The sequence below is a fragment of the Mugil cephalus genome, chromosome 7, assembly GCF_022458985.1.
Source record: "Mugil cephalus isolate CIBA_MC_2020 chromosome 7, CIBA_Mcephalus_1.1, whole genome shotgun sequence".
NCBI classification, from domain to species: domain Eukaryota; kingdom Metazoa; phylum Chordata; class Actinopteri; order Mugiliformes; family Mugilidae; genus Mugil; species Mugil cephalus.
This window is the reverse complement of record NC_061776.1, coordinates 18,604,747-18,628,429: the sequence shown is the minus strand read 5'-3', so window position 1 is coordinate 18,628,429 and position 23,683 is coordinate 18,604,747. Positions and strand designations below refer to the sequence as shown.

The 23,683-nt window shown below is 44.7% G+C and overlaps 4 protein-coding genes across 5 annotated transcripts; 2 read left to right on the top strand and 2 right to left on the bottom strand.

The window, feature by feature from the left end:
- The first annotated feature begins 1,273 nt into the window (after nucleotides 1–1,273).
- On the top strand, nucleotides 1,274–8,691 carry sema4e (semaphorin 4e). The gene is made up of 15 exons (XM_047590658.1): nucleotides 1,274–1,510; nucleotides 2,851–3,163; nucleotides 3,298–3,443; nucleotides 4,444–4,506; nucleotides 4,595–4,693; nucleotides 4,820–4,919; nucleotides 5,270–5,380; nucleotides 5,507–5,658; nucleotides 5,798–5,976; nucleotides 6,081–6,237; nucleotides 6,382–6,604; nucleotides 6,952–7,067; nucleotides 7,209–7,366; nucleotides 7,455–7,507; nucleotides 7,601–8,691. Exons 2-15 carry the CDS (start codon nucleotides 3,055–3,057, stop codon nucleotides 8,263–8,265), a joined length of 2,331 nt encoding a protein of 776 aa, XP_047446614.1. The 5' UTR covers nucleotides 1,274–1,510; nucleotides 2,851–3,054; the 3' UTR covers nucleotides 8,266–8,691.
- Nucleotides 8,692–9,422: 731 nt separating this feature from the next.
- Nucleotides 9,423–14,796, bottom strand: cactin. The gene is made up of 10 exons (XM_047590655.1): nucleotides 14,464–14,796; nucleotides 13,554–14,172; nucleotides 13,358–13,453; nucleotides 13,060–13,205; nucleotides 12,705–12,867; nucleotides 11,267–11,381; nucleotides 10,955–11,147; nucleotides 10,721–10,843; nucleotides 10,210–10,553; nucleotides 9,423–10,096 (listed from the first exon to the last, which is right to left on the bottom strand). Exons 1-10 carry the CDS (start codon nucleotides 14,760–14,762, stop codon nucleotides 9,606–9,608), a joined length of 2,589 nt encoding a protein of 862 aa, XP_047446611.1. The 5' UTR covers nucleotides 14,763–14,796; the 3' UTR covers nucleotides 9,423–9,605.
- A 666-nt stretch (nucleotides 14,797–15,462) lies between these two features.
- LOC125011439 (ubiquitin-conjugating enzyme E2 R1-like) lies at nucleotides 15,463–20,103 on the top strand. Of its 2 annotated transcripts, XM_047590661.1 has the most exons (6): nucleotides 15,463–16,237; nucleotides 16,361–16,447; nucleotides 16,560–16,657; nucleotides 18,039–18,173; nucleotides 18,264–18,509; nucleotides 18,658–20,103. In XM_047590661.1, the coding sequence occupies exons 1-5, from the start codon at nucleotides 16,052–16,054 to the stop codon at nucleotides 18,472–18,474; spliced, it is 717 nt and encodes a 238-aa protein (XP_047446617.1). In that variant the 5' UTR covers nucleotides 15,463–16,051; the 3' UTR covers nucleotides 18,475–18,509; nucleotides 18,658–20,103. The 2 variants fall into 2 exon arrangements, with proteins under 2 accessions (XP_047446617.1, XP_047446616.1); XM_047590660.1 differs by having other exon boundaries at nucleotides 18,264–20,103.
- A 988-nt stretch (nucleotides 20,104–21,091) lies between these two features.
- LOC125011438 (tubulin alpha-1D chain-like) lies at nucleotides 21,092–23,149 on the bottom strand. Its single transcript, XM_047590659.1, has 4 exons — nucleotides 23,071–23,149; nucleotides 22,525–22,747; nucleotides 22,282–22,430; nucleotides 21,092–22,180 (listed from the first exon to the last, which is right to left on the bottom strand). The coding sequence occupies exons 1-4, from the start codon at nucleotides 23,071–23,073 to the stop codon at nucleotides 21,200–21,202; spliced, it is 1,356 nt and encodes a 451-aa protein (XP_047446615.1). The 5' UTR covers nucleotides 23,074–23,149; the 3' UTR covers nucleotides 21,092–21,199.
- Nucleotides 23,150–23,683: the final 534 nt, after the last annotated feature.

Here is a 23,683-nt window from a genome sequence, read left to right as displayed (position 1 = left end):
GGGAATTTAAGGGTCATATGAGCAGCATTTTGTGCGCAATAAGATACTTTTAAAGAAACAAAAAAATAGAACAATATACACACAATAACCAATACCAACCCGTCAACAGAGGATGGAAACATAGCTGCATGAATGAAGTGCAAACAGGGAATGTGAGTTATGGGGATTGTATACTAACATGTTATTACATGTAAGGATAATAAATATTAATAAATAACTATTAATATAAATATTAATAAAAAACGACAGAAGACGGGTGCACAAAAAAAGCTGCGCCAAAAGGTGCATTTAATAAAAATGTATGTTAGAGGGAAAAAATGTATAGACGTGAGACATATGGTGTTAAATCAGTTTATGCAGGAAATGACGTGTTCCCCAAGTTTAAAATATCTTAGTGGTTTTAGCCATGCACGTCAGTGTGAAAGCAAGAGAGGTTATTTTAAGGTTTTTTTTTTCTTTTTCTTTTAGTTGAAAGTACAATTTTGCCAATCCATTAGGTAGAGAGAGAGAGAAAGAAAATCTAAAACCCTATTCAGGACTGTTATAACAACCAGTTGAAAGGTGGTGTTTCAACTGGATGGTCATTTTTTGAACATGTAGTTTTTGGTGCCGTTAAACTGGATTTAGAGCCTCTCTTATTATATAGTCCACTGGCTGAAATAATGTTCGACAAACTACAGCCTGCTAAATTAAAACACAGTTGAATCAATGACTGTTTCGGTTACTTGAACCAAATGCCGAATACCATAACCTCCATGAAGTTAGTATTCAGTGCAGGACTCTAATGTCAAAAGGCATTTTGTAATTTTAGACATATCTGTATTTCTCACATCTGCAACATGCCCACTCCCACTCAGGACTCACAACACACAACTAATGTTAACTCCTTCCTGGACATACGTTTGGCCCCCAGCTACTTTTGTCCTTTACCTCTTCTTGTCTTAAGAAATAAATATTATCAAGGTAAAAATGGAGAAAATACATATTTAATCTATTTTGACATATTAATTAATAATTGAACATATTTAACCTGTTATGTTTGCGGTGCCAATAGCAGTGGGGTCGGCTACCGTAATAACTGTTGCTGTAATCTACACGCAACATTTTTTTCCACATTCATAAAAGTTAAAAAAAAATAAAAATAAATAAATCTAAAATCGGGGACATCTTTAGCCGGGGGACAGGTTGCCCAAAACGGGCACTGTCCTCGGAAATCGGAGGTGTCAGGTGACCCTACAACAAACCCGGATCAGACCTAAGGGCAGAGTCTTCCTTCTGCTACGACAGTCTGAAGAAGGTGGTGACAACACACACACGCCGACACACACACTCAAAAAAATCTGCCAAGTGGAGCAGCAGCTGCTCCATTCAGGTCCTAGTCAGTGCGGAGAGACTCTTTATAGTCAGTCGGACCCGCCGCAGACTTTACAGATTGGAAAACCTGGAGCTTGTGTTCATCATAAACCCGGTGCGGGGGGAAAAAACTGAACGCAACGGTCTACACTTCAAGGTACGCTGACCCCGCTTGTTTTTAGGTTTATTCCAACTTTGTTAACATGTACCAAGTGTTTTAGTGCTGTTGGGTTAACTCGCTTGTTAATGAAGATGCAGTGGTTTATAAATGCAGCGTAAACAGGTGTATTGGAGGTGTTTGCAGCTAACGGCAGCTCATGCCGTTTCTGGGCGTGTCCGCTCACAGGTAACAACCGATCAACGTCCCTCACGAACGGTTAGCTCAACTCCCGGAGCGCGTGCACATAAGCTAGCATGTTTTTTTGTTTGTTTGTTTGTTTGCTTGTTTAATTTTGAATTTAAACCTCCAATGAAAGTAATTCAAAGAACAAATCAAACTCTGCAAAGACAAATCAATACACGAATAAATAAATGCATGGAAATAAATTGTGCATGACACTGTTTGTAAACGAATTTCGACACACTTTGCCGACGGTCTTGTTTTTGATCGTTGGTGCTTACAAAACGACGTGTGTGTCTGTCGGGTAGAGCTTGTTCTAGTCCCCGGATGAAATATGTGAAACATGTAACCAGGGCTGCATTCTCTGACATGCCGTGGCTCATCAGTGAAGGGGAGCACACACCTCTATTGGCTCGGGGAGGGGCACCTACACACACATGCACCGAGTCAAGTTGTAGTACTCCTGAAATGAGTCCCGAAAACTACAGTGGATTGTTTTAGTCTGTGGAGATTCTCAGTCCTCAGGGGCTCCTGGGAAATCCTTTCTTTGGATATGTTTCACCACTCATCCAAATGGCTTCTGCAGTGACTAAAAGACTAGTGGGGGGGCTGAGTCCTGAACTTTTGTTAGTGGCGTAACCAAAAAGTTTGCAAGTATTTTGGTGTTTTTGGTTTTGTTCCGTTTGCACTAATGTGGTTAGTGTGGTTAACGCGGATGCTCAGTACTTGGGTCATCTGATCGATTTAACCAGCCTATTTCCTGTAGACTGCTTTGCACCAGTTGCATGCTGCCAGTTTGTTGCAAAAGCTCTCCTCTCATCAAGACTTTGGCCGTCTCTGTGAATCTCTTTGTTTGGTGCTGCAGGAGAGCTGAGGTTGACATCCCTGCACCCTGCTGAATGCTTTTCATGGCCCTGCATTAACATCACTATGGCACTGACAGAATTACTGCCGCGCTGACTTTAGCTCTCTCTGCCCTTTCTGGCCTTTCTTCTTCTGTTTTTGCCTCATTTTACTTGGATTCAACCCATTTGAAGTGTTTCTCCTCCCATCCCGTGTCCTCCTCTCTTCCGCCGGATCTGAAGCTTCTTTTTTCCCTCCCAGGTCTCACGTCTGGTGAATTGATTGTGATATCCGTACAACCTTGTCTCTTTCAGCCCTCCCCGGCTTTGTTTCTTCGGTCTCTGCCATCCATCTCACCATGGACGGCCTGCTGAGCGGGGCCAGTAAAGGGGCCAGTGCCCCTCAGACAGCACAGACCTCATCACGTCATAGATGCCTCTCGCTGTCCTTACCCCTGCATGACTGACTGTTAGGGAAACAATAAAGACTTAACTCCTCTTAGCTTGAACAAAGGAGCCATGCATCCGCTGCTATCCTTCAGTGTCTTTTGGCTGCTGCCCCTGGCCTTGATGCTGGAGGAAGACTCACCACTGAACTCTGTCCCACGCCGATTTGTGCCTTATCATAGTGAGTTGCTAATTTTTTTGTGTAATGTAGACTTGCAATGCATCAACTCATGTTGGCTTACCAAATTTAAACCTCAATCATTGAGAAATAACTGGTGATTGCTGGTAACCACTCATGTCCACATCCGTCCACAGGAGACAACGCTCGCCTGTTTCACGCGGAGGGTGTGTCCAACTACTCCACCATGCTTTTGAGAGAAGACCTGGACTTGCTTGTGCTAGGTGCCAGGGAGGCAGTGTATGCTCTTGACCTCAATGACATCTCCAAGAAACGAGCTTCTGTAAGAACACCTTTCTTAACAAGGCCCACTTCGTCTTGGAGCTGGGCCCGTCAATTGTTTGAATTAGCCTTCTGTTGAAATGTCTTATCAAAGGTCTCCGGGCTCAGAGCCACAGCGATTTTAAGAAAGAGCTTTTGTATCATGATAGATCCTTTTCCCCGAATCAAGACTGTCAAGTAGCACTTAAGAGAAATGCACACATTAACAGCTCTAAGTCCGAGCTTCTTGAAGGTTATGGTTTTCTAAGTCAGCGGTTCTGACAAGTGAAGCCAGTTGGAAGGAAACACAATATGGTCCCTGGCTCCAAAAAACGTCACCAGGCGTCCAATGAGAAATCATCAACCTTTCTTAAAAAAAAAACAACAAAAAAAAAACACAGTCATTAAATTGCCATTAGCTAAATTCATTCTTCTAATCAGTGAGTTTGTGGTCCTTTTGAAAATAATGATATAAATGTTTTGGCTTGATAGACGTGTCTAGTCTGTGGTTCTTTTCTGTGGTTCTTTGTGAACATATGGTCTATGTTGATGTTTCAAAACAGTCGTCAGCAAAACATTGGGTAACACCGCTGTGGCAATGGCCGTCTTATATAAGAAATCCCTGGGGCAACAAAGTGCCATAACACCCTTACATGCATACTCTACATTCAGCAACAATAACCTGAACCAATTCAGAAACATGTCTCCAGCCGGCAATGTCCACAGTCCAATCCTTAACGTTATCTTTCTGTGATATGACAGTTGATACACAACCACCATTGAAATTCAGCTGGAGTCAGTTCAGAGCAACAATAAATGCAGTATGGAACTTTTCACACGTGAGCTCTCATGCTCTCTCTGATTGAAGTAACACACACTGAGGCCATGTAGCTAATTCCTCTCGCTGTCTACACTGTCAGTGTTACATTTATTTGTTTCTACAGTAGGAATGTGCCTAAAACCTAATAAACACATTCAGTGGTGTTGTCATCGAAGCTATTTTTTTTTTTTCATACATTTAGGTTAAATGGGAAGCGACACAGCAGAAAAAAGCTGAATGTCAAAACAAAGGAAAAGATGCAGAGGTTGGTCAGTTCAGTTAATCACTTATATTTTATGTAGTTTAAAATATACTGGTGAGATGCAGTCATTGATTTTAAAATGCATTTGCAGATGGACTGCAAGAACTATATCAGGATCCTCCATAAGATGAAAGACAACAGAATGTATGTGTGTGGGACCAACGCTTTTGATCCAGAGTGTGACTATATGGTGAGCAACACTCACACCTTCACATACCGTGGGGAGTAACTGATGATATTGCTGTAATATGTTTTTATCAACATTACAATACATGCAGAATAATTATAGGACTGAACAGGTTGTGTGTCCATGCAGTCCTTTGCAGGTGGGGAGCTGACTCTTCAGAAGAAGGTGGAGGATGGAAAAGGAAAGTGTCCATTTGATCCCTTCCAGAGATATGCCTCCATCATGGTTGGTGAGTAGCAATACAATGCAGATTAATAATAATAATAAGTTTTAACTGGCTCAGCGCTGTTGTGCGGCCATCAGTGAGTCCAGTAGAACTGGAAGTGATGAAAGAAAACAAAATGACAAAGAAGGCTGTTGAATATTCAAATACACAAATACTTTCACAACGCATAATCATCTACAATGAATAAATTGTAGACAAGCTGATCAGCGTGATTCAAGAATGGTCAGCTATACACCGATCAGCTGTTATTGCTATGGGGTGGGGGTAGCCTGGTCTGGTCTAGGTAGGTGGGTGGTGCATGTCAGTTTGATGCAAAAGCAAAAATGTTTTTGTGTGATCTCTCGTCCTGTCAGATGATGACCTATACTCAGCCACTTCAGTGAATTTCCTGGGCTCGGAGCCTATCCTGATGAGAAGCTCTAAATCCTCCATACGCACTGAGTTCAAAAGCTCCTGGCTTAATGGTAAGAAGTGTCAGTATCTTGGCAAGAGTCAGGACTTCACTCTCATCTCTCCACGTAGGTAAACTTTGTCACATGTCTTAGCCAAAGCAAATGTCTTTTTTTTTTTTTTTTTTTTTCCCGCACCAGAGCCCAACTTTGTCTCCATGGCTCAGATGCCAGAGAGCGACAAGAGTGAGAAGGGAGATGATGACAAGGTGTACCTGTTCTTCAGCGAGACGGCTGTGGAGTGCGATTGCTACAACAAACTGGTGGTCTCCCGTGTGGCCCGTGTCTGCAAGGTGATAGAGCGTGTGACCTTGTATGCATTTGCAGCAACAATCACACAGAAACAACACTTCCTCAGCTGTGCTCATTCCACCCTTTCCGCTGCTTTTCCACTGCTCTTTGTGGTTTTATGGCGTCCTTTTGTCCTCACAGGGGGATAGCGGGGGGCTGAGGACGTTGCAGAAGAAGTGGACATCCTTCCTGAAGGCTAGATTGGACTGTCCAGTGTTGGAGTCCCAGCTGCCGTACATCATCCAGGACACGTACCGCTGGTGTGACCCCAAGCTGCACTGGAAGAAGTGTCTTTTCTACGCTGTCTTCACGCCACAGTCGTACGTTTTATCCAGCAAACGTGTTGGTGTCAGAGGGAGGAGGCTTTTGTATTCTTTATGACGTTGGCACAGCGGTTGGTTAAGTTGTCTTTCATGTGTTTCAGGGACACATCAGACCTGTCCGCAGTGTGCGTGTACCGCGTGTCCGACATCAGCAAAGTGTTTGCGGAGGGGAAGTACAAGACCCCAGTCCCCGTAGAAACCTCTTTTGTTAAGTGGGTGATGTATAGTGGAGAGGTCCCCAGCCCTCGGCCCGGAGCTGTAAGTCTGTCCAACAAGCAGCTTGTGTGTGTGCATGCGTTAGGAACAAAGCTAAATCTAAAAAAAAAAAACCCAAAGTAACCCTTTGTCTTCTTGACGCTGTTGTTCTCCTTTTTGTCTTTCCTTCCCTTCTTTCCTCACTAGTGTATAAATGACGAGGCTCGTAATGCCAGCATAACGACGACTCTGGACCTCCCAGACAGGACCCTTCAGTTTATCAAAGACAAGCCCCTCATGGACCAGTCTATCCTTCCAATAGGACAGAAGCCTGTGCTGGTGAGAAGGGGAGCTACATTCACACACATCATAGTCAACGAAGTGGAAGCAGCAGATGGCAACAAGTATCATGTGATGTTCGTAGGCACAGGTGAGTGTGTTCTGGTCCAACACAGCGCCACTTCCTGTATACGTTACAATTACTGCTCTAGTTACCTGACAATAATTAGTGTTTATTGCTTCAGTCTAGTTTTTATATATGTTTTGTTTGTAGCCATGTTAACAAAGTCAAAAAGCTTATGCAATGATGTCCCTTCTTGCTCTTGCTTTGACGAAATTTCCTGTACTTCCTTCCCAAAGTCTGTTTTCTATGTTTATCTCGCTTAATTAAACTTATCTTCTCATGCTTTTAGTTTTTTTGTGGTTAACCTTAAGAATGAGACTAAGTGATTCAGTGTATGTATAGAGTGAATATGTTTTTTGGTTTTATACGAACAGACAATGGCACAGTGCTGAAAGCTGTGAACTACGATGGAGAGATGTTCATCATAGAGGAAGTACAACTCTTCCAGCCACCACAGCCAATCAAGATTCTGAAGTTTTCTAATGTCACGGTAATTTCAAAACATAGTTCCCATTGACACTACTATACTACTATTGACTACTATTATAGCATATGTTCATTTTATATTGCAATAAAGCACATGTCTGTGTCTTTGCTCTGTGTTTGCATGTGATGGATCCATTGTGTACAGGGTCAGTTGTATGCAGGCTCTGACTATGGAGCAGCGCAGATACCACTCGCGACATGCGGGAGGTCTTCATGCTGTATGGACTGTGTTCTAGCCAGAGATCCGTACTGTGGCTGGGACAAAACGGTTGGGAAGTGTGTTTCCCTTTCTGACTCGCAAAGGTAGGAGGCGGCACAACCATGTAGAAGAAGCAGTGTTAATATCTGTTCTTTCCAAGCTAAGTTTTGATCCCTGTTTCTTCTGCTTTAGTGAACTCATCCAAAGTGTGAAAGACGGAAATGCTTCTCTTTGTCCAGAGGCTGGTGAGTCTGTACATTATGATCACTGTTTGCATGAGTTATATTTATCGTAATGTAAAATGTAAATGCACACGTGGACCTCTGTTGTCCTTCTAGACCCTATCAAGCCGGTGAATCAGTCCATCGGGCCAGGTGGCGACGTGAAGCTCAGTTGCCTTTCGCCATCCAACCATGCAAAAACCATCTGGCAGCGGGATGACAGCGGCCTGATCCCCTCAGCGCGCTTTCAGCATCTAGGGGATGGACTCCTCATCCTTAACGCTTCTTTCAGCGATGCTGGTCGGTACCGCTGCTTATCTGTGGAGCGCTCCAAAACAGATAAGTACGAAACTACCGTGGCTTATTACCACGTCATCGTAGACGCAGCAGCTGGTAAGGACGGCCAGGTGCTGTATCACGCCCAGACCGGAGGCCCCTCTGTCGCAGGACTCCAAGCTGTTGTCGTGCTCCTCGTAGTTTGTCTTCTCGCCCTTGCGGCCTGGAACTTTTACAAAGGCCACCTGCCTCTGCCGTGGAAGTGCGGAAAGAACAGAGAACAGCCCCAAGGGATGCACGACCAGGAGGCTGTAAACACCACTGTGGCTTACGGAGACGCACAGAGGACTGCGCTGGCCGAGGACAAGCCCCTCGTGTTTACAACGCACAACAACTCAAACAACAACCACGCCGGTGAGGAGGGTGCAGTCGGTGCTTCAGAGGAGAACGAGGCCCCAAAACTCAGTGCATCTCTGCAATTCATTGATGACGAGTCAGAAATATGAAAATGACATTCACTGTGCTGAGCTCAGCTTCCCACTGAGCCTAGTTGCTCTAAACTATGAATTTCCTCTGGATGTATCTGTTCAACTGTGATATTTGAGAATTTAAATCTCAACTCATGCACCATTTGCTCAACCAAGTTGAGGCGCAACAGTGTTCCAAGTTATTAAAATAGTTTTGAGAGACCATCATTCGAGATTAAACTCACCACATTTGTTATTCCTCCTTCCTCCCTGTGGTTTTATGTGTATGTTTTTAACTTCTTACTAAACGTTGGAAGGCCAATTATAGATGATGATCTTATCAAGACTGTTGATTTTCACAGGGAGTGTTCAGATCAACTGAAATTGAGCCATTTTGTTTCTAATTAGTAGGTACAAAGATTTTTTTTTTTATATATATTGTATTAAAAGATGTTTTATATCTGCTCCTTGAGTTGTGTCAGTGTGTCCAGGTGTAGAGAAGTTCACTCATGTACTGTACCTAAATACACTTGAGACTGTTGGATGTGCGTATTTCCATTTTATGCTAATCTGGACTTCCATGTGCATTGTAGATGAAGATGTTACACCACGGATAATTTAACAACTTTTAAATACAGAGTATCAAGCCTTTTCAGCTTCGGATGTCTTTATGTCAGTGTGTAGTCATGGTTACAATTCAGATGTCTGCAAGTTGTCTCAACAGCAGTTTGAAGACTAGAGGAAAAGTCCAAAATCTGATATGTGTCTGACTTTTTCTTCTGGATCTGATGATCCCTTACACATGTTTGTATTAACAATATAATGACATCGTATCATATGTAAGAGGGACCAAACAAGTTATTTTACTCCAAGTACATTTTGCAGATAACACATATGTACTTGTGCTTCAGAAAGATCAGTTGTGCAGGACATTGCTACAGTGGTTAATGTTAAACAGTCTGAATACTTCTTCCAACACAGAGTATCGACAGGCTTTTGTATTTTTTTTTTAGATTTCCACAGGACTGGACTTGCCAAGAATGTGAGGAACAGATTATACCTGCAGTTGCAAATCATCTTTAACAGTCCAGGTGTTAAAGATAAAGCCTCCTTGCAAACACAAATCACGTTGTACGCTTGTGTTTGAAACTGGTATTTGCAGCAGAAAACCAGCAGCGACGATTAACAGGCAAAGATTTGGAAAAAGGGGAAGAAAATGTTTAATGTGTAATTTTTCAACTGCATTACAATTGACATAGAACAGAGCGATTTGTCTTATTTGAATCCAAAACAATACAACAAAACACACTGACTGTAAAGCCTTAATAAAAAACCACTCGGGTGGGTCTTGGTCCTCGGTCCTTGCTTGCACGGCGCCTTTATCTCCTGTAGCGGTACCTCTTGAAGTGGAACCACAGCTGGAAGATCCCGTTGGCGAACTGACAGCGGAAGCCGTGCCGGTGCGAGTACTCCCACTCCCTGTTGACGATCTTAAACGCAATGTCCTCGTACGGCGGGCCCGCGTGGAACCTCAAAATCCCGAAGTCCTTGTTGTCTGGACTGGGCTCGAGGAAGTACTGAGGGGTGGAGCGCTTGTCGATCAGGTCCGGGTAGAAGATGTTGAACTTGTAGCCCTGGACGATCTTGGGCGGAGGGTTGTCGAAGTCGTAATGCGTCTGGTTGTACTTGTTCCACTCGAAGCCCGTGTGGACCCTGTTGAAGAAGCGCGGCTTCCTGGGGCGGTACTTGTCGGCCCACAGGTACATCTTCCCGGTGACGGGGATCTCCACGCTGAACTGAGCCTCGTCGTTGCCCATGCCTTCTCTGGCGCGGCGTACGAAGGCGTCCTCCGCGCTTTCGCTGGCGTCACCTGACGGACAGAAGGTGGTAAAAGAAACAGTGAGGCAACACATCTGAATAGTTTGAACACTGCAACTGGGCAGACATTTATGTGACCCTGGCTTGGGAGTGTGTCTCTCATACCAGTGACTTGTAGCTGCCTGCGTGCCAGCTGCAGTCTGTGTATGTCTTCTTCTGGGGTGATGGTGTGCGTGTCCAGCGGCAGCTCGGACTGCGTGAGCAGCGAGGGGCTGTAGCGGCCCGAGTCGTACTCGGCTTGGCTCTGCTGGATGAGGTCCTCCTCGGTGAGCACGGCCTCCACCGCCTCGCCCTTCTCCTCTTCGTCCTTCCCGTCGCCCTTCTCCCCGTCGTCGTCCTCTTGCCTTCCCGCCGCGGATGTGGACGGGCCGGCTCGGTCGTCGTCCTCCGCTTCTCGGTTTCTGTTCCTTGTGGAGGACGAGGACGGGCCTGGTTCTCCTGTTCTCCCCCTTCCACAAAAAAAAAACAAAACATGTGGTTTAAATTGCCGTGCACACGGTAACACTTTCCTCAGAAACGTGCAGGAGTGAGGAATTGAGAAAGAGGAAGTCGTATTTTTAACACAACATCTGTTTCAACGAGGCTGTGTGTCACATCATGTTTCAGGGTAACTCACTCGTCTTCCTCATCTCTTGGCTCCTCTTTGATAATGGGGAACAATGGTTCACTCTCCACTCCTTGTTCCTGTTTCAGCTTGAACAGCTTCTGACGCAGCACATCCTGGTGACGCTCTCTCAACCTGCGTAATGAAGTTTCCGCTTTAGTCACATCCACTTGAGAAAAAGCATTAATTATTGCTAATATTGCTGTTACTAACGTGGGGTTTAAATCACTAGCACAGCGTCCATACCTGGCTCTGGCCATGTAGACTCTGACTTGCTGTAACAGACTCTCCCAGTAGCCGATATCGAGATTGGATCCTCCCGCGCGGATCTTTGTCTCAATGTTCAGGTGCAGCGCTTGCAGCTGGCTGTACGTCTTTCCTTTAAACACTGTCTGAACGTCCGTACTCACAGCGGTGTTGATGCCATCACGACGATCGCCTGAGGATTAAAAGGGGGTTGCGGTGTGGTTGAGTATATCGGACTTGACGGCACAACAGAAAGCAGAGCACTCAAGTACATATGGAGACGACTTTTATGACAGTGAGCAATGATCGTACCTGGTCCTTTTCCGGAGGCCTCCAGTTTCCTCAGTTTGCTGATCTCGTCCTCGGTTATGGTCGTCATGTCTCTCCAGAAGTCCACGTTCTTCCCTTGCTCTAACTCCATGTACACCTACCAAAACAACATCCAGAGAATAAACCATCATTACTGGAGATCACTTTAATAGTAGATGTAAAGCGACCGTTGAAGATGTAAAGCAACTGATTAAATTATATTTAATCGGTTTAAAATTAGGGCTGACTCAGTTCAGTGTCCAGTCATGTTATGACTAAGTTGTTTATTTGGACTTTACCGTAAGTTTCCTAATAAGGCAACCCTTTCCTTTTAGAAACATGCTGTGACATACACTCACCGGCCACTTTATTAGGTACACCTTGCTAGTAAAAGGTTGGACCCCCCTTTGCCTTCAGAACTGCATTAATTCTTGGTGTCGTACTTTCAACAAGGTGTTGGAAACATTCCTCAGAGATTTTAGTCCATATTGACATGATCACACAGTTGTGATGCACATCTATGATGTGAATCTCCCGTTCCACCACATCCCAAAGATCTACTGGACTGAGATCTGGTGACTGTGGAGGCCGTTGGAGTACAGTGAACTCATTGTCATGTTCTAGAAACCAGTTTGAGATGATATGAGCTTTGTGACATGGTGCATTATCCTGCTGGAAGTAGCCGTCAGAAGATGGTACACTGTGGTCATAAAGGGATGGACATGGTCAGCAACGATACTCAGGTAGGCTGTGGGATTTAAACCATGCTCAGTTTGTACTAAAGTGCCCAAAGTGTGCCAAGAAAATATCCCCCACACCATCACACCACCACCACCAGCCTGAACCGTTGATACAAGGCAGGATGGATCCATGCTTTTATGTTGTTCATGCCAAATTCTGACCCTGCCATCCGAATGTTGCAGCTGATCAGACCAGACAACCTTTTTCCAATCTTCTATTGTCCAATTTTGTTTAGTTTGATGTGTTGTATGTTCAGAGATGGTATTCTGCATTCCTTGGTTATTTGAGTTACTGTTGTCTTTCCATCATCTCCAACCAGTCTGCCCATTCTCCTCTGACCTCTCACATCAACAAGACGTTTTCGTCCTCACAACTGCCGCTCACTGGATATTTTCTCTTTTCCGGACCATTCTCTGTAAACCCTAGAGATGGTTGTGTGTGAAAATCCCAGTAGATCATCAGTTTCTGAAATACTCAGACAAGCCTGTCTGGCACCAACAACCATACCACGTTCAAAGTCTCTTAAATCCCCTTGTCTTGATCACCTCTACATGCACTAAATGCATTGAATTGCAGCCATGTGATTGGCTGATTAGCTATTTGTGCTAACAAACAAGTGAACGGGCTAATAAAGCCAATAAAGTGGCGAGTGAGTGTATGCATTCTAGCTCGTTCACTTCAGTGCAACTCAAACACAAACCTTTATGTCCTCCAGCAGGTCGTCCATGTCGGTGACGGTCAGCCCGTTGAGGAACGTGTAGGGTTCATGCATCTCCACAGCAAGATCGTCATCTTCTGCACTGATGTACTTCGCCAGAAGGTCGATGGGTTTGGCACGACCGTCGCGAATTCTAATCTTAGATCTATAACACATAAGCCAGGGTGTGAGACAGTGTGCGTGTGATTTAACAGATGTGCATCCGCAGAGGCCTTGTGGTGGAACTGTGCGAACAAATTGTTATCACGTCATACCGCAACGAAAAAAAAAAAAAAAAAACTCTTTTTAAAACATAATGTTGTTCATGAAATAAACACAGTTGTTGCTGCAGACCAACCTCAGTTTGGCCTGGTGCAGATGGAAGTTGTCTTCCTGTTCAGCCCAGGTCTTGAAATGCTCTGCCTCTTTCTCCCTCTGCAGCATTTCCAGCTCCATCTCTCTCATGGCCTTCTCTCGCTCCCGCTCCAGGCGCAGCTGTTTCACCTGCACAAGCACAAAGCTGCTATGATCACATATTTCATTTTGAGCGTCTTTCCGTCCGATTCCTGATTAGTTAGCAGCTCATCTGGCCTGTGAAATAATTGCAGATATTTACTTGTACAACACTGACATAAGAATTGTCCCACAGTTCGCACCTTCTGAAGCTCTCTGCGGTTCTCCTCCTGGATACGTTTGTTCCTTTCTTTAAGCTCCTTTTCTCCGAGATGTCCGATACCTTTCCTGTCCAGCGCCTGAGAACATGCATAAAACAAAGGATCATGGGTGAGAAACAACATTTTAAAAAAAGTCAGGCAATATCATCACATCCAAACATCTTGGCCAGGAACTCACCTTCTGCCATTTGAATGTGCCCAATAAGTTGTTGTCACCAAAGGGGTTGTCTGCATTGGTGTATCCCATGTATTCCTCACTCCAACCCATCTTTTCTCTCCTTTTCTTCTCCTTCGCTTCCTTCTTTGCCAATCTCCTGGCTCTCTTCTCTTCGGGAGTCTCCAGAGCTTTCAACATCTCCTTCTGTTTCTTCCTCTCCTCCTTGTCTTTGAGTGCGCTGCGCCCGTGTTCAGAGCCCGAGCTGTCTGATGACTCCGGTGAACTGGAGCGCGGCCTCCCTCGACCTCTGTCAGCCCTCTCTCTGCTCCTCTCACTCCTCTCACTCCTCCCACGCTCCTTTTCTTCACTCCTCTTCTTTCGCTCTCGGCTTTTGTCCCGATCGTCTTTTCTTTCCCGGTCTCTGCTGCTGCTCTTCCTCCTCTCTCTGTCCCTGCTCTGTTTGTCTCTGACTGGACTCCCTCCGTCAGGACTTCTTCTCGTCCTTCTCTCTCTGTCGCTGCTTCCACCGCGGGAGTCAGAGCTGGACTGGGACCTTCCCCTTGTCCTCTCTCGAGATGAGCCTTTACGAGTACCCATTTCTTTTCTCCTCCTTCTCATTTTGGTATTATCTGAATCAGGACTGAAGAAAAGAAGAGTATATTAGTTCTTCACTGTTCAGTGAGTGACGTGGTTTTAAAGGAGAACCTGAAAACACAACCATAATGGACTATAGTGGCTGAGCGCTTTTAAAAACTTGCAGATATCAGACAAACAAATGTAAACTACGATTCAGATATGTGATCATCCTACTGTGTTATAGGCCACAATTAAGTGATTAAGTGAGCTGTACCCTACCATCGTCACTATAATAATACATATAGTCAAACTTTACGTAAATTAACGAACTGACACCACATAGCACAGGATATACCTCGACTTGTTCCTCTCCCGGTGTGCCGCTCTCCCGGGTCTTCTGTCGCTCTCCGAGCCGCTGCTGGAACCTGAAGATCGGTGCCCATGTTGAGGCCGATGTCGGACAGGGGAGCCATCACTCGACCTGCAGCTGCCTGATCTTCCCCGGCTACGGGCGGTCCTCTTCGTGTCCGCAGACCGACTGCGGCCTCTCCTTTCCTCTGGAGATCGAGACCTGTTCACTCTGGACTTGTTCCGTCGATCTCGGCTCCGACTTCTGGACTTGGAGCGAGACCGACGTCGTGATTTCGAACCCATCACGAACTTTCTGTCAGCGCGGGGTCCCAGTGGTAGTTTGTCGCGTAAATAAGAGGTAACGATTTCGGCGGTTTGCTGTCCTCACCATCTAAGGTTTAACGGCTAGTTTTAAAACTCTTTGTATCATTAAATATATAATATCACTAAATGTCTTTACACGTCAGACCCTAAAACAAGTCGGCGTTACAAGAGTAAGGCGTTAACGTTTTAAATTTTCTAAACGAATTGCTCAGGCAGCAGAAAGACACCTTAAAGGGACTTGCTATAAAATGGCGCATATTAAAGACGTCACGATTATGCCTCGAGAAAATAAACTATAAATTAATATCCGTTTTTAAATGTGTTTTTTGAAATGGCATTGGGCACCCTAAATCAAATTAAGATAACAGAGCCCTAACAGTGTTTTTAAATAATGTTACAGAGAAAATAGGTCAGAGCAGCTCTTAGAAACACAAACAACATTCAGGCTTTCCTGACGTCAGTCACTGGCAAATGTAGTTCTCTGAATTAACTCTCAGACAAACAGTTCAATAAATATTGGTCACAAATCAAAAAATACCCCATATTGGGCTTAGTTTACATGGGGTTTTATGTTCTCTATCGATTAAATGCGTCAATGTGTGCCATATATACTGCTTTCGAGGGAAAAAGTAATGTTTACAGGTGAAAATTGGACTACAAATCCCACACAATCCGGTTGCCTGTTTTTAGAGGAGCGGGGACTCCTTTCAGCAACATTCTTCACTGTCCAGCCTTCTCTTGGGGAGGTATAAACTACATTTCTGAGCATTATCGTTAGAGTTTTTGCTTGCTATATTTTCAGCTGACTAACTTTGATCACTTTTGTATTCTGGCTCTCGTATCCAGCTGACTAAAGTATTCGCGCCACAATAAGATCGCCTTCAGCTGCCTCGGTAAGGTAGAGCTTATACTGGCTAGCCTACATTAGCCAGCTGCTACCAGTAGATTTACGGCTTATATCCGTAGCTGTCCTGCCAGGTCGATCAACTAAAGCTGGAGGCGCTGGTTAGCCACAATGGTCTGGTCAGTTGTACGATTAATTCTTGAGTAATGACATTGGCAATTAATTGATATTTTTTGGGGAACAAACCAGCGGAGCCTTTGTTTGGCTTTTGCGCAGCCTGACAGGTTTGGCCTGTTTCATTGTCTCCCAACAGCGAAAACGCAGAAGTTGTTTTCGGGTTTTTTTTGCTAGCTCGGCTCACTCAGCCGCGTTCGTGTAAACAAAGCCGTCAGCTGTCGACTTCAGATTATCTACCTAGAGCAGTATGGCGCAACACGACCCCTCTCATGTAGCCAGCTCACAGAAAGCACTCATGCTGGAGATGAAGAGTCTCCAGGAGGAACCCGTCGAGGGATTCAAAATAACACTGGTGGACGAGGCTGACTTATACAACTGGGAAGTGGCCATTTTCGGGCCACCAAACACTCATTATGAAGGGGGGTATTTTAAGGTAAGAACACAAGTTTATCACAAATAGGGAAATACAATGCACACATTCAGAGTGATCCCATTCCACGATGAGATATAATGTGACACAAACGTGCTATAAATAAATGTGTGTTTTGTGTCCTAGGCTCGGATCAAGTTCCCTATAGACTACCCATACTCTCCTCCTGCTTTCCGCTTCCTCACCAAGATGTGGCACCCCAACATCTATGAGGTGGCGTATCACAGCCTGACATTATTATGGATGTTCTTTTAGCCTTGTGCAATTTTCTTTCTTTCAGCTGTCCTGCGTTGTGCGACAGTGACACAGTGTCCTCTGTTTTCAGAATGGGGATGTGTGCATCTCTATATTGCACCCTCCAGTGGATGACCCTCAGAGCGGAGAGCTGCCTTCGGAGAGATGGAATCCCACCCAGAACGTCCGGTTAGTGCGTCTCCTCGTGTGTCTCTCCCTTTTCTTCTCTGTCCTCCCCTGGCCGACTTAATAATTTACCGGGCTCAGGCTCTTATCGCATGACATTCGTCTTCTGTGGTGTCCTTTAATGTCATGCGAGCTCTTTTAGTCAAAGCCTTCAATGGGCGTCTTGATGTGTTGGCTTTGTTTGGAGGACTGCAGCGCACGGGCATTGTCTTTCAGTGTATATAAATAAAAGTGTTTCAACGTTTCGTTTTAGTCTGTGTGTAGGGTTTTGTCAAAGTGTTTTATCAAAGGCCCCTAACACCAGGAAATTCTCCCGTCTGTAAATACAGTTAAAAGTAAATACAGTCAAAAGCTCAGAGTATTACTTTAATGGTGTTGTATATATTTTTCCATGTAAATCTTGCACAATAGTATAAAATTATACTGTGTTCATGCATAGAGTGGATTCATCAAGTGTTTTGTTGTTTATCTTGTGAATTTGTGCGCAGATGATTGGCTAGGCTTAAGGACATCACATTTTGTACAAAAGCAGCCTAAGCACAAACTGTCCAGAGTCACAATATCTGCTGTAATTTGGATTTTGGGATCTCTTTGGATCTCTTTACTGACTTCATCGTCACAAAGGTGTTCGTCTGTCCATGTTTAACATTTAAGCTCTGTTGAACTGGACTGGGTTATATACAGAGAGACGTTTCTATCGTTTCGTCACATTCACAAATACAAGGGCAGGATTACATAAACATTACACAAGGCGGTAAAGACCTGTACATATAGTGGCACAAACACCTCATTGATGTTTATAACGAAACCTGACCTTTATAGGCTTCCTAACAGTAAGATTATGTGTCAGTGTTGCCTCAGTGCTTTGTGTTACGTTGTGTAGATGTGCATGATGAAGTGGTCAGGAAGAATATGTTGCCCATTGGTTTCAGTGTTCAGACGAAACCTCAACTAACAAGTAATTTGATTAATTAACCCCTTATAGGACAAGTGGTTATAGAAGAGGAGATAGTTACATATATTTGATTGTTAAATAATGCTGACTGAGTAGAGGGAGAGAGAATTAATGTGCTACTTGCTCTCTGGTTTCACTTCTCAGATATGACGTCTCAAATGTCGTTGTGTCAGTTTGAGCTCAGGGAAATCGTAATGGCGTACTCCTCTATTAATCAACAAATTTCATTCATAATGTAAATAATCTTTAACTGTAGTCTTAATTAAAGCATCAGATTAAACATTTAAGACACAATAGAGGAGAAAGTAGGCATAAGGGAGGAGGTAGATTAAGCATTTGACATTTATGATCTACACAGATAGTTTGTGGACTCGTATCCTGATTAAAATGTCGACAGCACGTTGACTCGACCTTTGCGTTTGGCCACAGGACCATTCTGCTAAGTGTGATCTCGCTGCTGAATGAACCCAACACCTTTTCTCCTGCCAACGTGGACGCCTCCGTCATGTACCGCAAGTGGAGGGACAGCAAAGGCAAAGACCGGGAGTATGTGGAGATCATCAGGTGAGCAGTCACACAGCGCAACCTAACTACGTCTGAGGGTTGTGGTTTCAAGCTGAGTTGCGGTTACATGTTCTTTAAAATACCCCTCAGGAAACAGGTGCTGGCCACCAAGGCAGAAGCAGAGCGCGACGGCGTAAAGGTTCCCACCACGCTGGCCGAGTACTGCGTCCGGACGCGCGCCCCGCCCCCCGACGAGGGCTCCGACCTCTTCTACGACTATTACTACGACGACGACGACGTGGAGGGCGGCGACGGCGACTGCTGCTACGACGAAGACGACTCGGGCAACGAGGAGTCGTGACATGCTTTCCTGACGCAACGCCCGATCTAGCTGACGTACGCGACCCCTTTCTTTCTGCCCGGGTTGCCAGATATTCTAGGTTCACAACCAAGAAAGATTTGAAGCTTCCCTCCTCTAAACCAATAAGAGCTTTTCTTTTTTTCTTTTTCTTTTTTTTTCCTCAAGCCTCTGAATTTGTTTCAGGGGTTGAAATTCGCTGCCGAGCTGTGGAAGAGTCAGACCCGGTAAGATTTGCACCAGCACAAAAGTCTCCACTTTTCTTCAGTTTTGTGAACAGCTTCGTTGTCATCACCTAAAACCTTATTTTAAGAGAATCACGTCACCTCTTGCGTAATCCCGTTGAGCTGCTCGGCCCCATATATAGTGTAAGGTGTCGTGGGGTGAATGCCACCATCAACAAAACCCAACATTTGCACTGGTGCAAACACTCCTCTACACGACATGTCTCAGCCTCTCTCTTGCATATCTTTATTTCCCCTAATTGTAACCGGGCGTCGCTCGCCAGTAGTTGGACTCGGACTGAGAGAAGATCGAGGACGTGGAGCGGCCCCGTTTGTGTCCCACGGTGTACACTGTCCAAACCGTTTCGGGACGAGACACGAACTGTCACGCGGCGGTGTTTTTAAAAGTTCTTGTGCATGCCGGAAGCTTTTCGTCGCGCTCACTGGTGGAACGTTTACCTGCATCGTGATCCGTTCTCGGCTCTGTGACCAACGAAGACGATGGAGGACTCTCTCCCCGATCGACCGCCTGGCTGAATCAGTGGGTCGGATCCTCATGTGAACATTTTTTGCGAACATGAAATTGATCTTCGCCGTGTTTCTCCTGGTTAATGTTGGACGTGTTTCTGTCGTTTTTTTGAGTGTGGGGGGTGGGGGGGGTTATGTTATTTCAAGTAGCTCAGATTTAGTAAATCTTGTTGGGGGGAGTTTTTCAAGGGGGGGTCGGAACTAATAATTGATGAGAATCGTATTTGTCCTCAGGGTCAGTCTCTGAGGCCTCACGGACCCAAAGACCTAAGGCAGTGTGGGAAAGAAAGCCCGTCTCAGTTTGCTCTCCTCCAAGCTTCATAATATTAGTCTTTGGTTAGACTTTACACCTGCGCCCTTCACTTGAGAATGATTTATGTGATTATTAGGTCATTTGTGGGGGGGTGGGAGGGGGAACTTTTAGGCAGTGTCTGTTAAAGGTGTTGTTGCTGTAACAGGATTATCGGAGTCCCTGGAAGAGAACAAGAACAAGGCTGCCATGTTTTATCTTTCATTACTATTCTTTGTGTTAGACGAGCGGACGGGTTTTGATATTATTTTTAGAGCGTATGCGTGTCCTCTTTGTGTAATTTCTCATCAGCAATATCGGTAGATTTAATTTTACTTATTAATTATTGGCACGTCATACTGAATTTCTCAGGATAATGAATTACGTGTGACGAAAAACTATTACGACGAGCAATTGTTTTCCTCATTAGGTCAGTCTGCAGTGTTGGTTTACAGCTTCAACGGGAACCACAAACCGATATGCACATGTAGCTGTATGGATGATCACCGTGTCGTTTGATCCACCCGTGTCTATTTTTTATTTTCGGCTATTTAAAACAGATAAAAATAAAGGTTTATTTGAAAATGGAAACGTACAGTGTCGTAAATTGCTTGTTGAAAACTCTTTGCTGCAGCTTGTTAAACAGCGTTACACTTCATGTTTACTATTACATCACTAAAGTGTTGGTTCCGTCTCTTAGCGCGTTACACGATTACCTGGATTATGTGGCTGCAGTTCTGTTAATCTCCACAACAGGGAAGTTTTCATCTGATTGTACGCATAAGAATATCACCATAGCTATTAATATCGTCCCAACTCAACCTGCCTTGTGCAACTAATCCAATTTTAGACAGCTTCTCCTCGTCACACGGTTGAATAATGCTGGAGTAAGACAGGTTTGTCCCGACAACCACTGCACTGCAACATTATATCGTACATGCCTCATGACATTGGAGTTATAATCTAAATATTAACCTTTGTACTAGATTTGCTATATTAAATATTTCTGCACCACCCACTCACACCCCATGACAATGACTCCTTGATGGCAGCAGCCATCTCACAAGGTGTTGACCTGGCCTCCAAATTCACTGGATCCCAAACTGATCAAGTATCTGTGGGATGATCCCCAGAGGCACCTCCCCTCAACCCACAGGACCCAACGGTCCTCACTAACAACATGCTGTTACCAGACACCACAGGACGCCCTCAGAAGACTCATGTTCATTCTCCGGTGAGACACAAGGGAGACCTGCACCCTGATGGGCGTCTATTTCAGTACCTACAGTGTCTTCAATTTATTTTTTGCTGCTGTAACAGTGAAGGGATCTTTGGGATTGAAAGAAGAGCCGATTTATCTTGTGGCATTATGTTGGAAGAATAACTTGTAGGCTGCGTAACATCTTTGGTTTGTAAATTTTTTATGTATTTATGGGGTTGAAACAATTGCTTCAGGATGAGGTACAGTTTGTTTTCAGCAACACATCAAAGTAACTGCTCTTATCAAACATCACCTCACACAGATGAAGCAACATCCACCACCCGTGTTCATGGTACTGTATAAATGAAAACACAATTAGATTTTTAAATGCAGTTTACTTAAAGTCCATAAGAAAAGTCAGTTTTCAAAAAGGTACGGATAAGCCAGTGCTACATGGTTGTGCTTATAGGATCATTTATGTCAGGTCTACTCCTCTCCTTCCTCCTCCTCTTCTTCACCTGCTGCAGAGTCGAGGCCAACCTCCTCGTAATCCTTCTCCAGAGCTGCCATGTCCTCCCTGGCCTCTGAGAACTCGCCCTCCTCCATACCCTCACCCACATACCAGTGAACAAAGGCGCGCTTGGCGTACATCAGATCGAACTTGTGGTCGAGTCGAGCCCAGGCCTCTGCAATAGCGGTGGTGTTGCTCAGCATGCACACAGCCCTCTGGACCTTAGCCAGGTCTCCACCAGGAACCACGGTGGGTGGCTGGTAGTTGATGCCAACCTTGAATCCAGTGGGACACCAGTCCACAAACTGGATGCTGCGCTTGGTTTTGATTGTCGCGATGGCAGCATTGACGTCTTTGGGCACCACATCCCCACGGTACAAAAGGCAGCAAGCCATGTACTTGCCGTGACGAGGGTCACATTTCACCATCTGATTGGCCGGCTCAAAGCAGGCGTTTGTGATCTCGGACACCGAGAGGTTCTCGTGGTAAGCCTTCTCAGCAGAGATGACGGGCGCATAGGTGGCCAGAGGGAAGTGGATGCGGGGATATGGCACCAAGTTGGTCTGGAACTCTGTCAGGTCAACGTTGAGGGCACCGTCGAAACGAAGGGAAGCAGTGATGGACGACACAATCTGACTGATCAACCTGTTCAGGCCGAGGTAGGTAGGACGCGCGATATCGAGGTTCCTGCGGCAGATGTCGTAGATGGCCTCGTTGTCCACCATGAAGGCACAGTCCGAGTGCTCCAGGGTAGTGTGGGTGGACAGGATGGCGTTGTAGGGCTCGACCACAGCGGTGGACACCTGGGGGGCTGGGTAGATCGAGAACTCCAGCTTTGACTTCTTGCCATAGTCGACGGACAGACGCTCCATCAACAGGGAGGTGAAACCAGAGCCGGTGCCACCGCCGAAGCTGTGGAAAACCAGGAAACCCTGAAGGCCGGTGCACTGGTCGGCCTGAGGACAGAAGGGAACAGACGACAACCAGATGTGATGCTTGTCATTTAATTTGTTGTTTTGAAGGTGAATATGACTTTCACTGCTCTGAATTAACCCACCAGTTTGCGGATTCTGTCCATAACCAGGTCAATGATCTCTTTCCCAATGGTGTAGTGTCCACGGGCGTAGTTGTTAGCAGCGTCCTCTTTACCACTGATCAACTGCTCGGGGTGGAAGAGTTGGCGGTAGGTTCCAGTGCGCACCTCATCTAAAGGAGACGGATTCAGTTAGATAACCTGAGGTTTGGCCAGCTGCGGCCAAGAAGCAGCTCATGGCGCCTTTGTTAGCAAGGCATTATTTACGGATGACAGAAGGCTCCAGGTCCATAAAAACTGCTCTAGGGACATGTTTTCCAGCTCCAGTCTCACTGAAGAAGGTGTTGAATGAATTGTCTCCTCCTCCAACTGTCTTGTCACTGGGCATCTGTCCATCAGGCTGGATCCCATGTTCAAGACAGTACATCTCCCAGCAGGCATTTCCTATCTGGACGCCAGCCTGACCAACATGCACCGAGATACACTCACGCTGGAGTAAAACACGGCGTAGTTAAGTTAGCTGAATGTTTTTATGAAGACCAATCAGACATTTTTCTTTTCAAATTTGTACATGAACACAACAAAACAGGTCATTGGTAATATTTTCCCTGCTGGACAATGAGCTGATGAGCTGCAAAGTATAGCAAGTGATTTCTAGATTCTACTTCTTGTATTAAAATACCAATAACTTAAATTAATTGATTAATTTTAAAAAAGGTTGTGCACTACAACCAGCCACTTAAACTTAACGCATTCGCATTGAACTGACAATGAATTGATGATGGCTGCGAGATTTGAAAATGCCTAGCTCACCATGTTTCCTGACACGATGAGTACATGTGTTGAAAAGGATGATCAAACAAATCTGTTTCACCACCACACAGATTTAAAGTAATCACATACAGCTGTGTCCCGGCGGTGCATTTTATAACCACATTAGGGTACCTGCATCTGATTGGCTGGGAGTCACATGAGCGGTTCTCTTATTGGTTGAATACTGGCAGTCGTCTTCCGCATAGATTATTCAAAACAAATATTTTGGATAAATCCGAATTATTTTAAGCGGCCCCAATTCTAATAACCGATAATAAAAATCCAGGATTTCTACACAGACAAGAGGAATCACACGTCAAGAAGAAAGGTAAAAAATCAAAGCAAAAACGTGTGTATGTATAAAATATACTAGATATGAAAATAAGTGGTAATATAAAATATATACAGAACATACAGGATATAAAATTTTTCAAAATAGGATATACTATTATAAATATACAACATATACAAAATGTAAGAGTATGAAATGTCATCAAATGTCTGATATGAAGACTTACATACAAATATACAAAAGTAAGCACATGAAGAATGTGTAAAAAACATACATGATATATAAATACTATATGAAACACATTAAATATATAAGTTATAT

What these genes read in the sequence shown, in the direction of transcription:
- sema4e (XM_047590658.1), top strand. Translation starts at nt 3,055, where the DNA reads ATGCATCCGCTGCTATCCTTCAGTGTCTTTTGGCTGCTGCCCCTGGCC. An exon ending in ACAAAGGAAAAGATGCAGAG is followed by an intron (nt 4,507 to 4,594) that starts GTTGGTCAGTTC and finishes ATGCATTTGCAG; the next exon opens with ATGGACTGCAAGAACTATAT. An exon ending in GCTGTCTTCACGCCACAGTC is followed by an intron (nt 5,977 to 6,080) that starts GTACGTTTTATC and finishes CATGTGTTTCAG; the next exon opens with GGACACATCAGACCTGTCCG.
- cactin (XM_047590655.1), bottom strand. Translation starts at nt 14,762, where the DNA reads ATGGGTTCGAAATCACGACGTCGGTCTCGCTCCAAGTCCAGAAGTCGG. An exon ending in ACCTGCTGGAGGACATAAAG is followed by an intron (nt 11,382 to 12,704) that starts GTTTGTGTTTGA and finishes TTGTTTTGGTAG; the next exon opens with GTGTACATGGAGTTAGAGCA. An exon ending in GGCCTCCGGAAAAGGACCAG is followed by an intron (nt 11,148 to 11,266) that starts GTACGATCATTG and finishes TTTAATCCTCAG; the next exon opens with GCGATCGTCGTGATGGCATC.
- LOC125011439 (XM_047590661.1), top strand. Translation starts at nt 16,052, where the DNA reads ATGGCGCAACACGACCCCTCTCATGTAGCCAGCTCACAGAAAGCACTC. An exon ending in ATGAAGGGGGGTATTTTAAG is followed by an intron (nt 16,238 to 16,360) that starts GTAAGAACACAA and finishes TTTGTGTCCTAG; the next exon opens with GCTCGGATCAAGTTCCCTAT. An exon ending in AATCCCACCCAGAACGTCCG is followed by an intron (nt 16,658 to 18,038) that starts GTTAGTGCGTCT and finishes GTTTGGCCACAG; the next exon opens with GACCATTCTGCTAAGTGTGA.
- LOC125011438 (XM_047590659.1), bottom strand. An exon ending in CCTGGAGCCTTCTGTCATCC is followed by an intron (nt 22,431 to 22,524) that starts GTAAATAATGCC and finishes CGTCTCCTTTAG; the next exon opens with ATGAGGTGCGCACTGGAACC. An exon ending in TGGACAGAATCCGCAAACTG is followed by an intron (nt 22,181 to 22,281) that starts GTGGGTTAATTC and finishes TTCTGTCCTCAG; the next exon opens with GCCGACCAGTGCACCGGCCT.